This window comes from Mercenaria mercenaria, chromosome 2, assembly GCF_021730395.1.
Source record: "Mercenaria mercenaria strain notata chromosome 2, MADL_Memer_1, whole genome shotgun sequence".
Classification (NCBI taxonomy): domain Eukaryota; kingdom Metazoa; phylum Mollusca; class Bivalvia; order Venerida; family Veneridae; genus Mercenaria; species Mercenaria mercenaria.
The window spans coordinates 101,742,995-101,760,211 of record NC_069362.1 but is presented as its reverse complement, the minus strand read 5'-3'; the positions used below and the strand labels follow the sequence as shown (position 1 = coordinate 101,760,211).

At 35.4% G+C, this 17,217-nt stretch overlaps 1 protein-coding gene and 1 long non-coding RNA gene across 4 annotated transcripts in view; both read right to left on the bottom strand.

The window, feature by feature from the left end:
- LOC123564734 (zinc finger MIZ domain-containing protein 1-like) overlaps positions 1 to 17,217 on the bottom strand; it is a 273,352-nt gene that overhangs the window by 140,717 nt on the left and 115,418 nt on the right. For 2 of the 3 annotated variants that reach the window (XM_053537386.1, XM_053537385.1), the window contains one exon: positions 16,151 to 16,264. In XM_053537386.1, coding sequence (XP_053393361.1) covers positions 16,151 to 16,264 — 114 coding nt within the window. Of the gene's footprint in view, positions 1 to 16,060; positions 16,080 to 16,150; positions 16,265 to 17,217 lie in introns of those variants that run through there. The other variant, XM_053537391.1, reaches the window with a different exon arrangement.
- Positions 4,763 to 6,670, bottom strand: LOC128555316 (uncharacterized). Its single transcript, XR_008369978.1, has 2 exons — positions 5,451 to 6,670; positions 4,763 to 5,058 (listed from the first exon to the last, which is right to left on the bottom strand). It is a non-coding gene; the product is annotated as an uncharacterized LOC128555316 (long non-coding RNA).

The window sequence follows — 17,217 nt, the reverse complement described above, 5'->3', positions numbered from 1 at the left end:
TTTGAAACAATTTTGTTATGGTAGCACCCTCTTAATGATACTGGCAATTTCTGTGCAATTACATAATCACCCAATTCAATCTATTTCACTATTCTTTTGCCATTACTATAACCCCTTTCTGTCCAGCCAGAAAATGCCAAACTCACATATTGGCAAGTAACAGAAAATATGTAATCAAATGGAACACATATTGCAAATTATGGAAAATGCGTACCAAAACTTACATAGGGCAAGTTACAGAAAATACATAATAAAATGGAAACTGCCAAACTCACATATGGCAAATTACCGAAAATTTGTAATCCAATGAAAATGGCCAAAGCACATGTATGACAACTTACGGAAAATATATAATCAAATGGAAATAACCAAACTCACATATTATGGCAAATTACCGAAAATATGTAATCCAAAGAAAATGGCCAAAACACACGTATGACAAATTACGGAAATTAAAATTAAAATGGAAATAACAAAACTCACATAGGGCAAATTATGGAAAATATGTAATCCAATGGAAATGGCAAAACACATACCTGGCAAATTACGGAAAATACATAATCAAATGAAAATAACCAAACTCACATATTATGGCAAATTACCGAAAATATGTAATCCAATGAAAATGGCCAAAACACACATATGACAAATTACGGAAATTAAAATTAAAATGGAAATAACCAAACTCACATATGGCAAATTACGGAAAATATGTAATCCAATGAAATGGCCAAACACACATAATGACAAATTAAGGAAAATACATAATCAAATGGAAATTGCCAAACTCACCTAATAGTATGGCAAATTACAGAAAATACATAATCGAATGGGAATTGTCTATCTACCACCAAAACAGGGACGTTCAGCAATGTATTATGTGTTGATGAACAATAACTTTTCCACAATGTTTTGTAAGGATGTCAGTTTTACCAACAACAGTGTGAATGTGTTAGGAACTTGACAAGAAGTCAACTTCTTATGCCATGTTTGAAGGTGGCCATATTTATTTTTGTTAAAAGGAATTAAAACTGTGATTTCATCGCTTCATAGCAGCATAAATCATTTTAGATCCACAAAAAACAAAAACAAATTTGAACAACATTTTGGTACAAAAATAGACTTGCCAAATTTGCATTTTTCATCTTTTTCCTTTTTAATTTTTATAATTACTTTTGAAAAGAAAGAACCTTGCTTAACTCAAAAGTGAGAAGCCAGATCTACAGATAACGAGGTTGTGATTTTGATCTCAAGGTGAGGCATAATTCCTCTGTGACGATTTGTTAGACGATGTGTCATAAGTCATTTTGTCCTCCACATCTGAATCATGTGGAGAAGTTGGCAGTTACTTGCAGAAACATATCTGAAATACTGTTAAAAAAATGGCGCTAAACCCAAAACAACAACAAACAAGAGGACCATGATGGTCCTGAATCGCTCACCTTCTCCACATGACCCAATTTTCATGAAGATCCATTGAAAAATATGGCTTCTAGAGAGGTCACAAGGTTTTTCTTTTATTTGACCTAATGACCTAGTTTTTGAAGGCACATGACCCAGTTTTGAACTTGACATAGATATTATCAAGGTGAACATTCTCACCAATTTTCATGAAGATCTCATGAAGAGTATGGCCTCTAGAGAGGTCACAAGGTTTTTCTATTTTTATACCTACTGACCTAGTTTTTGACGGAACGTGACCCAGTTTCAAACTTTATGTAGATATCATCAAGGTGAACATTCAGAGAAATTTTCATGAAGATCCATTGAAAAATATGGCCTCTAAAGTGGTCAAAAGGTTTTTCTATTTTTAGACCTACTGACCTAGTTTTTGATCGCAGTTGACCCAGTTTCGAACTTGACCTAGATATCATGAAGATGAATACTAAGACCAACTTTCATACAGATCCCATGAGAAATATGGCCTCTAGAGAGGTCACAAGGTTTTTTTATTATTTGACCTACTGACCTAGTTTATGACTACACGTGACCCAGTTTCGAACTTGACCTAGATATCATCAAGATGAACATTCTGACCAATTTTCATGAAGATTCATTGAAAAATAGGGCCTCTAGAGAGGTCACAAGGTTTTTCTATTTTTAGACCTACTGACCTAGTTTTTGACTGCAGTTGACCCAGTTTCAAACTTGACCTAGATATCATCAAGATGAACATTCAGACCAATTTTCATACAGATCCCATTAAAAATATGGCCTCTAGAGAGGTCACACGGTTTTTCTATTATTTGATCTACTGACCTAGTTTTTGACAGCATGTGACCCAGTTTCCAACCTGACCTAGATATCATCAAGCTGAACATTCTGATCAATTTTCATGAAGATCCATTGAAAAGTACGGCGCCTAGAGTGGTCACAAGGTTTTTCTATTTTTAGACCTACTGACCTAGTTTTAGACCGCAGTTGACCCAGTTTCGAACTTGACCTAGATATCATCAAGATGAACATTCAAACCAACTTTCATACAGATCCCATGAAAAATATGGCCTCTAGAGAGGTCACAAGGATTTTCTATTTCAAGACCTATTGACCTAGTTTTTGACCGCAGTTGACCCAGTTTCGAACTTGACCTAGATATCATCAAGATGAACATTCAGACCAAATTTCATACAGATCCCATGAAAAATATGGCCTCTAGAGAGGTCACAAGGTTTTTCTATTATTTGACCTACTGACCTAGTTTTTGACAGCACTTGACCCAGTTTCCGAACTGACCTAGATATCATCAAGCTGAACATTCTGACAATTTTTATGAAGATCCATTGAAAAGTACGGCCTCTAGAGAGGTCACAAGGTTTTTCTATTTTTAGACCTACTGACCTAGTTTTAGACGCAGTGACCCAGTTTCGAACTTGACCTAGATATCATCAAGATGAACTTCAGAACCAACTTTCATAAGATCATGAAAAATATGGCCTCTAGAGAGGTCACAAGGTTTTCTATTTCTAAGACCTATGACCTAGTTTTTGACGCAGTTGACCCAGTTTCGAACTTGACCTAGATATCATCAAGATGAACATTCTGACCAATTTTCATACAGATCCCATGAAAAATATGGCCTCATAGAGAGGTCACAAGGTTTTTCTATTATTTGACCTACTGACCTAGTTTTTGAAGGCACATGACCCAGTTTCGAACTTGACCTAGATATCATCAAGGTGAACATTCTGACCAACTTTTATGAAGATCCATTGAAAAGTGACCTCTAGAGAGGTCACAAGTTCAATTTTCAGACCTACGACCTAGTAGATGGCCACATAAACCACTTTCCGAACGTGACCTAAAATAATCAAGTAGAAGTTCTGACTTTTCAATGTTTCATGAAGATCTGTGTATATTATGGCCTCTAGATTCCAAGTTTTCTATTTTTAGACCTACTGACCTAGTTTTTACGGCACGTACCCAGTTTCGAACTTACCTAGATACATCAGAGGTGAACATTCTGCCATTTGACATGAAGATCTTGCAATATTAGGTCTATTGAGAGGTCACAAGTTTTCTAGTTTTAGACCATAGACTAGTTATGAAGCAGTGACAGTTTCGAACTTGACCTAAATTACACATATGAAATCTGACAACTTCAAAAGATCCATGAAAATTTTGACCTCTAGAGTGGTCACAAGCGAAAGTTTACGCACGGACGCACGGACGGACGGACGACGGACGCCGCGCAATCACAAAAGCTCACCTTGTCACTTTGTGACAGGTGAGCTAAAAAGTAAACGGAAGAAAGAGCTGCTTTTTTCAAGTGATGACCTATAATCTGTAGATGTTTTTGTGCTGTGGCTGCACTTCCTTGAATTCATTGCTCTTTGTTGTTTTCAAAACAGTATAAAATGCATTATGCAAAATTAATGTTCTGTCTGGAACTCCCAATACATATTTCAGAAGGTGTTAAAGGAGCATGCCCCTATATGAATAGCAAAATTCAGATTTTTAGATATCTTTTTGAGAGTTTTGAGTCACAATGACATAATTCAGGTCTTCTGGCAATTTAAGGATGTAGTATACCATAAAATTGCAATATGCATATGTCCAATCGTAAACAAATTTTTAAAATTTACAACAATATTAAAGACAAACTCAATGCAGGAAGGCTACAAAATATTATTGTGTTAAAATGACATTACAGATGTTACGACATCACCTGTCAGTAAGCTGACAAAAGTTACAGTTTTTATTTCTGAGCATTTTTGGTTTATTGAGCCAACTTTAAACAGCTATTTTCCATTGAATAATGATCAATATTTTGCCATAGTTTTATTAGTGTTGGTATACCTTACATTTACCGTACCCAGTATACCGGGTTTTATCCTAAGAATAGTATTGGTTGTTCCCCTTTGTTGCGTATCTGCCATTTGCAGTTAATAAAAGTTGTAAATGTTTTTGATCAAAGTTCGTCAGTGTTTTCTCCTTAATGGCATGGTCAGGCTGTGGTGTTAAAGAACCTACAACGCCTATTCGAACAATTACAAGAACTTTTTAAAAGACCTTTTACTGAATTTGTAACACCCACTTTCTATTTTTTTCATTGATAATCCACTATTAAATTTTATATATCATTGCTAAAATTGTACACTATTTCACTAGAATGTGATTAATATTACCATCTAATTGAACCATTGCAGCCTTAACATCTTGCGTTAAAATTCGAAGGCTTTAGCCTATTTATCAAGGAACAATGTTTCAGCTCTTTAACTGTATTTCAAAATGGTTTTGATACAATTGAAAATGGAAGAACAACTTCAAACTGGTTTTTAATTTATTTCCAACTAGTTTCGGCTTTTAATGCCTTCATCAGGGGTATAATGTTTACAAGCAATAACGTTGATGACGTCATGTGGAACATGACGTCATAACAACGACGTCAAAACGTATGCAACAGCATGGCGTAATTTAACATTCAAAAACATTATACATATTATACAGAAATGCACAATGTAAAGGATCTATGAAGATACATTATTTCCAGAGAAAATGCAGATAGCAAAAAGGATATTAAAAGTCTGGAAAAAACTTGAACATTTATAATGCTTATTACTGTATTTTTTATATCAAAAGTAGTCTATAGAATTGACTGATTATACAGAGAAAAATGTAAGAAATGTAAAACATAAAGATTAAAAATCTTAAATTAATTATTAGTATAAATATTTTGAGTTCATTCCATTTGGATAAACTGTGTCTAACTCATGCATCCAGTAAGTCTCCCTCAGAAGATGTTTCCAATCACCATTTATGTGTTCTATGGGCATGAATGAAAAGTCATCAATTGTGTGAAGGTTGGAATTAAAATGTTCAGAAACATTAGTCAAAGATTCGGGATAATGGTTTATATCAAAACGATGACTATTCATGCCTTTAGAGCACATCTGGTTGGTCTGTCCAACATACTGAAAATTACACCTTTTACATGTGATAACATAAATTACATTTTTGGAACTACATGAAAGACTCTTTCTAATACTGTAGTTTTTCAAAGTTGCAGAAGATGTAAAAAATTTAGATTCATTTATAGTTGAACAATGTGAGCAGCGAGCTCTATTACATTTAGAAATTTGACCATACCTACTAGGTCTTGTAAAAGAAGAATGAACCAGAATATCATTTAAACTAGTAGGTCTCTTGTAAGCAACAATAGGCTTGAATTTAGAAAGGTACTGAACACTCTGCCTATTAGAAAGTTGTAATAAATTCCAGTACTTATTCAAAACCTCCCCAATGTTATGTAGAGATGGATTGTATGTACATACAAAAGGAATTATGTTATTAGAAGTGCCATCTGTTTTACTACTAATTAGTGCATCATCCATAGACATTGACTTTATTTTATCAAAACACTTATCAGTTATCGACATGGGATAATTTCTTTTGATAAAAAAAGTTTTTAATTTCTCCAGTTCCTGTACAAAAGAATTATCATCTGAGGTAAGACGTCTGTAACGCTTTGCCTGACTTAGAGGGAATACTCCTTTTACAAGACATAGGATGAGAAGAAGAAAATTCTACATACTGGTGGATATTAGTTTGTTTTTCGTGAACCTTTGTACAAATAATACCGCCATCATTCTTATATATCTCAACATCCAAAAAGGTTACTGTTTCCCTAGAGATGCTACTGGTAAACTTTATGCTCGGATGATAACTATTTAAATTTTCTATGAACGACTGAAGCTTATCAAAACTGTGCTCCCAGATAAAGAAAATATCATCCAAAAATCTAAACCATATGAGAGGTTTATATTGACAAGTTTGTAAAAAATCTGATTCAAGCTTGCCCATAAAAACTGAAGCATAACTTGGAGCCATTTTCGTACCCATAGCAGTACCATGAATTTGCAGAAAGTTTTCTCCATCAAACTGAAAATGATTTTTTGTTAAAACCAAATTTATCAAGTCACAAATAGATTCAATAGAAAGCTTGCTTTTGGTATTACCATTCTGTTGCAAGAAGAATTTACAAGCGTCAATACCATCTGCATGAGGAATATTGCTGTAAAGTGAACTTACATCAAGAGTTACTAAAAAAGCATTGTCCTTTAACTTCGGGACTGCTTTGAGTTTAGTAATAAAGTCTGCAGAGTCCTTAATGTAAGAAGGTAAATTTTCCATGTGAGGTTTTAAAATTCCATCAAGATATGCAGAAATATTTTCAGTTATTGAGTTACAACCTGATACAATAGGTCTGCCCGGAAAATAATAAAGTGGTTTTGAGAAATAACTGCAAGCAAATATAATTTTTCCATATAAAAGTCAGATGAAGAGAACTGCTGTTAGTATTTTCAAAAAAGCTTTGTTTAGATAAACCAAAATACTTATTTCAAAATTAAAATGTTTAAAGAAATTACAAAAAGGCAAGATATTCTAAATAACTCTATTACCATGGTTTCATTAAACTTTGTGATACCCTATTGTACCTGTTTAGGTATTTGATATTATTCTTATAAATTATTCCTGATATTCCATTAAAGTCATAAAGAAAATGGCACTAAAGTCCTGGAAAAACTTATTATCTATAGTTGCTTAAAAATGGGAGAACATGCATTACCATGGAAACACCAACCCTGTATATTAGAAGCTAATGCATATACTATTAGAATTATCAACTACCATGACTTCTACATAAACAAGAGCTGTCTGTAAGACAGCCAATGCTCGACTATTCAAATTGTTGTCCCAGAAGCAGGAATATTGACCTAAATGTTACAAGGCAGTCTGAAAGACAGCTAAAATCCCCCACCACTATTATGGATAGTGAAAGGGAAAACATTTGACCTTGAGCTGGGACCCTGACCTTGAACTGACATGGCTGACTCATGAATTCTGCACATTGTCTTGATGAGGTGATCATTTGATCCAAGTTTCATGAAAATCCTTCAAGAGGTTCAGGAGATACAGAGCTGAAACCTTTGACCTTGAGTTGTGACCTTGACCTTGAGTTGACATAGCTGAATCATGAGTTCTGCACATCATCTTGATGAGGTGATCATTTGACCCAAGTTTCATGAAAATCCTTCAAGGGGTTCAGGAGATAAAGAACGGACACAAAATGGAAGGCTCAAACCTTTGACCCTGAGTTGTGACCTTGACCTTGAGCCGGCATGGCTGACTCATGGGTTCTGCACATCGTCTTGATGAGGTGATCATTTGACCCAAGTTTTATAAAATTCCTTCAAGGGGTTTAGGAGATATAGAACAGACACGAAATGGAAGGCTAAAAACCTTTGACCTTGTTCTTGTTCTTGGATTTAACGTCGCACCGACACATGATAGGCGACTATCCAGCTTTAATGGTGGAGGAAGACCCCAGGTGCCCCTCCGTGCATTATTTTATCATGAGCGGGCACCTGGGCACAGACACTTGGGGCTCGGACCTCCACACACCCCATTCTCCTCCGCCCCTGGTTAAGTTAAGCCAATATATTTTAGCATTTCACCATGTATAAAGCATATGTGACGATCATAAAACGCATTTTGTAACATTTCAGCGTGTTTTTAAAAAACGTATTTTTACCATCAATGCTCTCAATACTAGAAGATATGCAACTTTTCACGAACACTAGGGAAACAATAGCCAGTTAAACGTTTAAATGAACCCCTACCAATGAATCACTGGTATCAATCGTCAGATCTGTTACCATTCTGTTAAATGACACCGGTCCCGACAACTGTCGTTTGTATTCCGACGAGAAATCAATAAATAATATAAATCAATCTATCTAAATTCTATGGAACACTTCCTTGCGAATAGATCCCTGCTTTGAACTGCGCATATCATTGCCGGGTACCAAAATTGATACAGTTTCGACTGCATTATACCGGATTATCGCTTCACCACGTGTTACACGAGGTTTGTTTACATAAAGAAGAGATGATCTGGTTTAACATAGCCGTAAGAGTAACAATTTTGGTTCCCGGTTTATGACATGCGCTACACAAAGCGAGGGTCCAGCGCAGGCAAGTGTTCCCATTGTTCGTGAGAAGTTGCATGTCTTCTAGTATTGAGAGCATTGATGGTAAAAATGCATTTTTTAAAAACACGCTGAAATGTTACAAAATGCATTTTATGATCGTCACCTATGCTTTATACATGGTGAAATGCTAAAATATATTGGCTAAACTTAACCAGGGGCGGAGGAGAATGGGGTGTGTGGAGGTCCGAGCCCCAAGTGTCTGTGCACCTGGGTAGAACCACCGACCTTCCGTAAGCCAGCTGGATGGCTTCCTCACATGAAGAATTCAATGCCCCGAGTGAGGCTCGAACCCACATCGATGAGGGGCAAGTGATTTGAAGTCAGTGACCTTAACCACTCGGCCACGGAGGCCCCTCGTTTGACCTTGAGTTGTGACCTTTGTTTCATGAAAATCCTTAAAGGGGTTTAGAAGATATGGGCGGACATGAAAGTGTTACGGACGGCCGGAAGGACGGAGACCATTCCTATAATCCCCACCACTCGTGGCGGGGGATTAAAAATCTATTTGAACAGGAAGAGACAAATAAACAAGAGAATTTCGTTGCTATAAGAACCACATAGTATTATGGTGTTTTTATTTTTAGCAACATGTAAATAAACAATCAGTACTTAGCATTCTCTTTTAAAACAAAATATTTTTATTCGAAGAAAGTTCAGTAGCTGGCTTGATGGCGCAGTAGGTAGAGTGGCTAGACAAGTAATGATTTTGAAGTGATAGTTTTGATGGTTCGAACCTTGCATCATTCATCTTTTTATTTTGCATTTAACATATGTTTAATTTAATACTTTGTGTAAGTTTAGTTTTTCTCTGGTTTCTAATTCATTTAATACAACAGCTTCAAAAACATTAGATCATATTAAAGATGAACAAGTCAGTATACTAGCCAACTTGTGTTGTTTTCGTTGAATCGTATTGAAAGAAAGGAAAATAAATACATTTTTCAAAATATTTTTACGGATATGGGAATCGAACTCCCGACGAAAAAGTGTAACACGAATACCGTTACCGCTCGACCAACGAGGAATTATTGCTTGCATTGTAAACGTTGTGTATTGATTTAAATTTATGCTATTGTTTTGTTTGTTTACATTTCAAAGCGCCTTATTACTGTGCGATACCTATAAAACATTCAATTACACACAGTATATATATATCACACAGTATTATGGTGTTTTATTACTTAAACAAACAAACATAAAATAAAGTCCATATAACATGTTTCTGATGCAAATGACTTATTCCTTGTTTGCCAAGTGGTAACATGCTGAGTACATGACTGCCATCTTGAAACTAGCTAACAGAAAGGTTGCATTCTGGAAAGTGTTTCCAACTTGCAGGCCTTGTTAGTTTGGTCACAAGAGAAACAATATTTCCTCTCTTGAGGCCTGAAGTTGATTTATCCTCCACCTCTGATTTATTTGGAGACTTTGTCAGTATACATCACTTGCAGAGAAAGTTTGGAGACTTAGTCAGTCATTTGCAGAGAAAGTTTGGGGACTTTGTCAGTCACTTGCAGAAAACAATGGGTACTGCTAAAAAATGATGTTCAGCAGATATTGAAAACACAAAATAAGCATACCTTACCACAATGTTGATAATTACGTAAAAAATAATTTATAGCAAGTTATTGGCCCTTAATCTAGTCACTTAACAAGACAAGGAGGAGAAAAACAGCCAACAAATCCTCCTACTGTTGACAAATAAAGCTCTTATAGCCTTATAAATCATATTTCGAGGAAACATCCAATAATTGCTTTATTTCATTGTATATAACCCTTACCCTGCAAGGAACATCTATTTCCATTCTATTTGGCTGTAGTGATAATATTTAGTGTGTTATTACATATCAATTTCTGTTTACTTTCCTCTGGCTTAAGAAATAACGATCATTGACTTCAAACAACCTTTACAGACCATGTTTGACCAGTCAATCAACTCTTAGAAAGTACAGCAATATAATATATTGAGTTCTAAGAAAAACTGAGGGCCTGTGCTGGAATGTATCTGCCCTGCTTTAAGGTTGGTACAAACTTAAAATTTAGTTTCTGTAAAACGAATGAGGAAGACCAAAAAGGTCAATTTTAATTCCTGATGTTAACTTGACATTGCTTTAAAAGGAATGCATAATATTTAATCCTTAAGAACCTTTTTTAAATGATGCCAATCAATTTGAATGAAATGCAGTTCACAGATGCAAATTTCCCATTTCATTTTAATTTCTGTACTATTTTTTTGTTATATTACTGAGGTTGTTGACTATCCTCTAAGTATTGAATATCTGCTTTTTTTCACATTTCTGCAAAATCCCCGCGCGGAAATGTTGGAGAAAATGCGTAATTGATGCTTTTCTGCAATTCTTCCACTCTTTCTCTGCACTTTTTCCAATTTTCCGCAAAGGCTGCGGAGATTTGAGCTAAGGGCCTGAGGTTTTCCAAAGAAGTATATAGTATCTATCCAAATTTCTTCAATTTCACAATGACTTAAAAAACAAGAGGACCATGATGGTCCTGAATCGCTCACCTCTTCCCACATGACCCAGTTTTGAGTATGATGTCGTTTTTTTCTATTATTTGTGACCTAATTTTTAAGCTCATGTGACCCAGTTTTGAACTTGACCTAGATATTATCAAGATAAAAATTCTGACCAATTTTCATGAAGATCCATTGAAAAATATGGTCTCTAGAGAGGTCACAAGGTTTTTCTATTATTTGACCTATTGACCTAGTTTTCGAAGGTACGTGACCCTGTTTTCAACTTTACCTAGATATTATCAAGGTGAACATTCTCACTAATCTTCATGAAGATCTCATGAAAAATATGGCCTCTAGAGAGGTCACAAGGGTTTTCTATTTTTATACCTACTGGCCTAGTTTTTGACCGCACGTAACCCAGTTTCAAACTTCACCTAGATATCATCAAGATGAACATTCAGACCAATTTTCATACAGATCCCATGAAAAATATGGCCTCTAGAAAGGTCAAAAGATTTTAATAATTTTAGACCTACTGACCTAGTTTTTGATTGCAGTTGATCCAGTTTCAAAATTGACCTAGACATCATCAAGATGAACATTCAGACCAACTTTCATACAGATCCCAAGAAAGGTATGGCCTCTAGAGAGGTCAAAAGGTTTTTTTATTATTTGACCTACTGACCTAGTCTTTTAAGGCACGTGACCCAGTTTCAAACTTGACCTAGATATCATCAAGGTGAACATTCTGACCAATTTTTATAGAGATCCATACACAAGTATGGCCTCTAGAGAGGTCACAAGGTTTTTCTATTTTTAGACCTACTGGCCTAGTTTTTGACCGCACATGACCTAGTTTCGAACTTGACCTAGATATCATCAAGATGAACATTCAGACCAATTTTCATACAGATCCCATGAAAAATATGGCCTTTAGAGAGGTCACAAGGTTTTTCTATTATTTGACCTACTGACCTAGTTTTTGACGGCACTTGACCCACTTTCGAACTTGACCTAGATATCATCAAGATGAACATTCAGACCAACTTTCATACAGATCCCATGAAAAATATGGCCTCTAGAGAGGTCACAAGGTTTTTCTATAATTTGACCTACTGACCTAGTTTTTGATGGCACGTGACCCACTTTCGAACTTAACCTTGATATCATCAAGGTGAACATTCTGATCAATTTTCATGAAGATCTCATAAAATATATGGCCTCTAGATAGGTCACAAGGTTTTTCTATTTTAAGACCTACTGACCTAGTTTTTGACCGCATGTGACCCAGTTTCGAACTTGACCTAGATATCATCAAGATGAACATTCAGACCAACTTTCATACAGATCCCATGAAAAATATGGCCTTTAGAGAGGTCACAAGGTTTTTCTATTATTTGACCTACTGACCTAGTTTTTGAAGGCACATGACCTAATTTCGAACTTGACCTAGATATCATCAAGGTGAACATTCTGACCAATTCATGAAGATCTTGTGAAATATATGGCCTCTAGAGAGGTCACAAGGTTTTTCTATTTTTAGACCTACTGACCTAGTTTTTGACAGCACGTGACCCAGTTTCGAACTTGACCTAGATATCATCAAGCTGAACATTCTGACCAATTTTCATAAAGATCTCGTGAAATATATGGCCTCTAGAGAGGTCACAAGATTTTTCTATTTTTAGACCTACTGACCTAGTTTTTGATGGCACGTGACCCAGTTTTGAACTTGGCCTAGATATCATCAAGATGAACATTCTGACCAACTTTCATAAAGATCCCATAAAAAATGTGACCCCTAGAGTGGTCACAAGCAAAAGTTTACGGACGCACGCACGCACGCACGAACGGACGACAGACACCGCACGATCACAAAAGCTCACCTTGTCACTTTGTGACAGGTGAGCTAAAAACAATTCTGTATCTATACTTCCGTCTTTTGAAATCAGACACTGAATTTACAAAACATACTCTTTTTTTGTACAAGGGGTGTTCATTAATTACTTGGCAAATAGCTATTTTTCTTCATCATTAAAACTGGTACACAATGTATACATCACAATCATATTTTCTTTGGAAAAATACTGAATAAAATAATGTCAGTCCCCAAAACAATGTCATGGGACCACATACGGCCAAATTTTGTATCTTTTCCTAGTTGGAGTTAGCTTAATCATTACTTGCCACTTACATACTTTTTCAAGCTACTTTTTATAAAATCTGGTGACTTTTTTACCTGAAATGTAAACTTTACACCACTAAAGTCAAGTTATAGACTGATGTGACATCATTAAAATATTTGTCAGGCATATTGCATCTTTTATCACCTGAACCAATATATGGCAAACACTTTGTGTTTTGAATTAAAATTTAAGCAAAGAGACAATACCTCAATGCAACAAAGTCATAACTTATAATAAATTTCTTATAAGTTATGACTTTGTTGCACTGAGCTAATGAATTATTATTATTGTCTTACTGCTTAATTGCATATAATGCTAAGGGACAACACCCTGAAGAATACAACATTTTATCAGCGGTAAGAGAGATTTAGAAGCAATCAGTCAACTAGCAGTTCAGACTTAAAAAGACAGTATCATTCAGACGCATTTGGAAAATTCAAGAAGTCCTTGATATATATTTACCAATGCATCACAGTTCAGTGTCCCATTTCATCAATACCATAAGAAAATTAAATAAATGTAGGAAGGTGCAGAAAATGCAATACCAGTTTGTATTGATTAATTTTTAGTGGCTACAACAGGATGACCTACCCACGTGACTTGATGACCTACCCACGTGACTTTTGGATACCGTACACATGTGAGGTGGTTATTTGCCTATATTTTATAATTGCCTATATTTTCCTTATTACTTGACGGATTTTCATAATATATTAAAGGGTGTCGAAGACAGCAAAGTGAGTGATTTTCTCCACTAAAAACGTCTGCTATCTGTTCTCAGTACTTTTCTCAAACACTTTGCCCAACTGCAAGACGTTTTCTTCGTGTGTATGGTATCCAAAAGTCACTTGGGTTGGTCACTGTGTACAAGTGAAATGGTAAAGACATTGTGTTCACGTTCCGAAATCTGATATAAAAGTATTAACACAGGTATCATATTTTCAAATTTCAGGAAAATAGGACCAGAAATACTTTTCCAGGTAATTTGTGAACACCCCTAATACATGCTTGAATAAAAGACAATATCTCTTACATTTATACAATAATTAAAATTTAATGAGTTAATTAAAAACTAATTTCGACTTTAATACAAACTATGCACTGTAGCAATGTGGGAAGGTGTGTGTATTTTTATGGTGGAGGATCCCTATTTCATTAGTTGGTAATACAGTCACCAAGTAAAAATAATGCAGTTGAAAATCTTGGGAGATGTACCAATAAACATAGAATAAAAGAATATAGTACCATCCCATTATGTAATTTAATCAGATTTTCAACTTGCGAAAAGTCTAAACTTAAGCTGTTCAAATCATACCGAAAAAAATTACATCTTTTGCGTAATTTACATTTCATTTGATATTGATACACAATAAGAACATCTAACAGCGGAATAAACACTTTGTAATAAACTACCGGACCAGTAAAATTTTTGTCAACTATTGCCTACATCTGCCTTGAATAACTGATTGATGTGACAATGTGTCTTTTGTCAGGCAACTAACGTATCAATTACATGGTATAGAAAGAAACGAGGACCTGTGTTCCAGTTTTTACATTGAAAATCTCTATCAGCAAAACATTGGTCCCGCCCTTTTATGAAACTGTGTAAATACTTTATATGGACCAGATATCTGTTTGTATTAAACACAGGCCTAGATTTATTATCTGATACAATTCAAAAGACAGAAATAATATTGTCGCAAATTCACCTAGTAATGACTCCCAATATTATTAGAGCAGCAACTTCAATTGTAGTTATTTCCCCTAGTTTGTTTGCAATCATGCAATATTAGTGTCCCCTGGTGCAAATATTTGTTTAAAGAAATTAAAGCATGTATCTCAAATATTACTTAATTACTACAAAAGACTTTAAACAGCTTTGCAATATGGCCAGTAGTAGTGTGTAAAATTTGTTTTTCAGGACTACAGGTACAAGCATAATATAAGTATGTGACCAGTGTAGGGGCATACACAAGGAATTGTGATTTTGGACTGCCACCAGGCTAGACTTTGGTTACATTATAGGTGTGAACATCTATATGATAAGCCCAAAAATCAAGCACATATCCCCTGCACAGGTAAATGTGAAGCTGTTTGGATGTTACTGATGTTTAACCTACTATACTTCTGATGAGGGTGGAAGGCTATATACTTCTCAAAAAGTCTGTGAAAAGCTTTAAAGTCTGAGCAAAAGTCTGAAAAGTGTTCATTTAAAGCTATACTTTACTGTAAGACAGCTGATGTAAATATTGAGTCAGGACTTAGAGATACTGTTAGGCAGCTGATGAGGGTGTTCTAAAATGGTCATTGAAAGGTTTTGGAGACTACAAGTAACTGTGAGACAGCTGATAAGAGTGCTTGGAAAGCCTCAGTGTGAACACTATGTGTTCAATCTAGAATATAACTCACTGTTAAAATACTGTTAGGTTGTTCTCCAATGGTTCTTGAAAGGCTCTGGAGTTTTTAACATTAAATACTCAGTCAAGACTACAACTTATTGTAAAACAGGTAAAGAGGGTATTCTCAAATAGCTTTTGAAAGCCTTTATTGTCTGAACACAAGACCATTACCAAGTGTTAGAAAGCTGAAAAGAGTATTCTCAAACAGTCCTTGAAAGATTTTAAGAGTCTGAACAAATGACCAGTCAAGATTATAACCTACTGTTAGACAGATGATGAGAGTCTCAAACAGTTTCTGAAAGGCTTTAGCATCTGAACACTTACTTCTCTGTCAAAGCTGTAACATACCATTATACAGCCGATGGCATTGTTTGCAAATGGTTCTTGAAAGGCTTCCAGAGTCTGAACACTGTTCAGTCAAGCCTGTAACTTATTGTGAGACACATGATGAAAGTGTTCTGTGATGCTTTTTTAAAGGCTGTATTGCATTCAGTCAAGACTACCACTTACTGTTAGACAGCTGATGAGGGTGTTCCCAAATGGTTCTTGAAAGGGTTTTAGAGTCTGAACATTAAGTGTTCAGTCGAGACTACAACTTACTGTTAGACAGCTGATGAGGGTGTTCTCAAATGGTTCTTGAAAGGCTCTAGAGTCTGAACACCAGTCCAATAACTCTCTGGCTGCATTCTGAAAACCTCCAGGACTCTGCAGATGCTGAAAAATAAAAGAAAATAATAAATCAGATATACTTTATAGAAAGAAATTTCATCTTTAGCTTGCTGGACACAATTGATCCTGTCTTTGCGACCAGTGTAGATCAGGATCAGCCTGCACATCCATGCAGTCTGATCACGATCTGCACTGTTGGCTATTCAGTCAGTATCTTTTTGGTAAGCACCCCTTTTAGCAGTTAATGGTACTGCCCAAATTGAAAGATGGACCAGTCCATTATAGAAATTTAGCAGGGTAAGGGTTAATGGCAATGGTATGCCTTTAGTGGTGGTTAGCACAGACTAAACCTACATTTGCAGGGGAGGTAGCCCAAGCACCAATATAGGCTTTATAGGCATGAGAGTGCTAATAACCACCTCCTTGCCAGTTAATGAGTTGTTTATCATATACTTAAACATACTATCGGGTACTGAACTTTAAATTACATGGCCTTCCAGTAACATGTTATGTTGTCCGGTTCTTGTTATTGGCCTGGGTAACTGGATTCTGTTCTGTACAATTTTGTTACTTATATAACAATTATATGAAAAATTTCACTGCTGCCAATTTTTAAGAAAAGTCTTTCATAGCATAAAATTTGGAATATAAAAATTATTTCCTAATATGAAATATTACCATTAATTAGCAAGTAAAGTACAATGTGGCCATATTTCCCAGTAAAACGTTAAAGGACAGGAAACAAATAAGAAAATTGCTTCTTTTGATAGGATGTATATTGCACTATCTAAATGATTTTTTATTTTCACAATAGTGTTCTGGTAACACACATTTCTCTCCTGGAAATATTTACTTTTCACCAGACATTTATACATCAGACAGTGAAGTAGTCTGTAAGCATAAGGCCAAACAAAATACAACCCAAGATTATTGTCAAAATTAGAAGCCTTTTTCTACTGTTTGTGTTGTTCAATTTTCCCAGGTTCATTAATACTAAA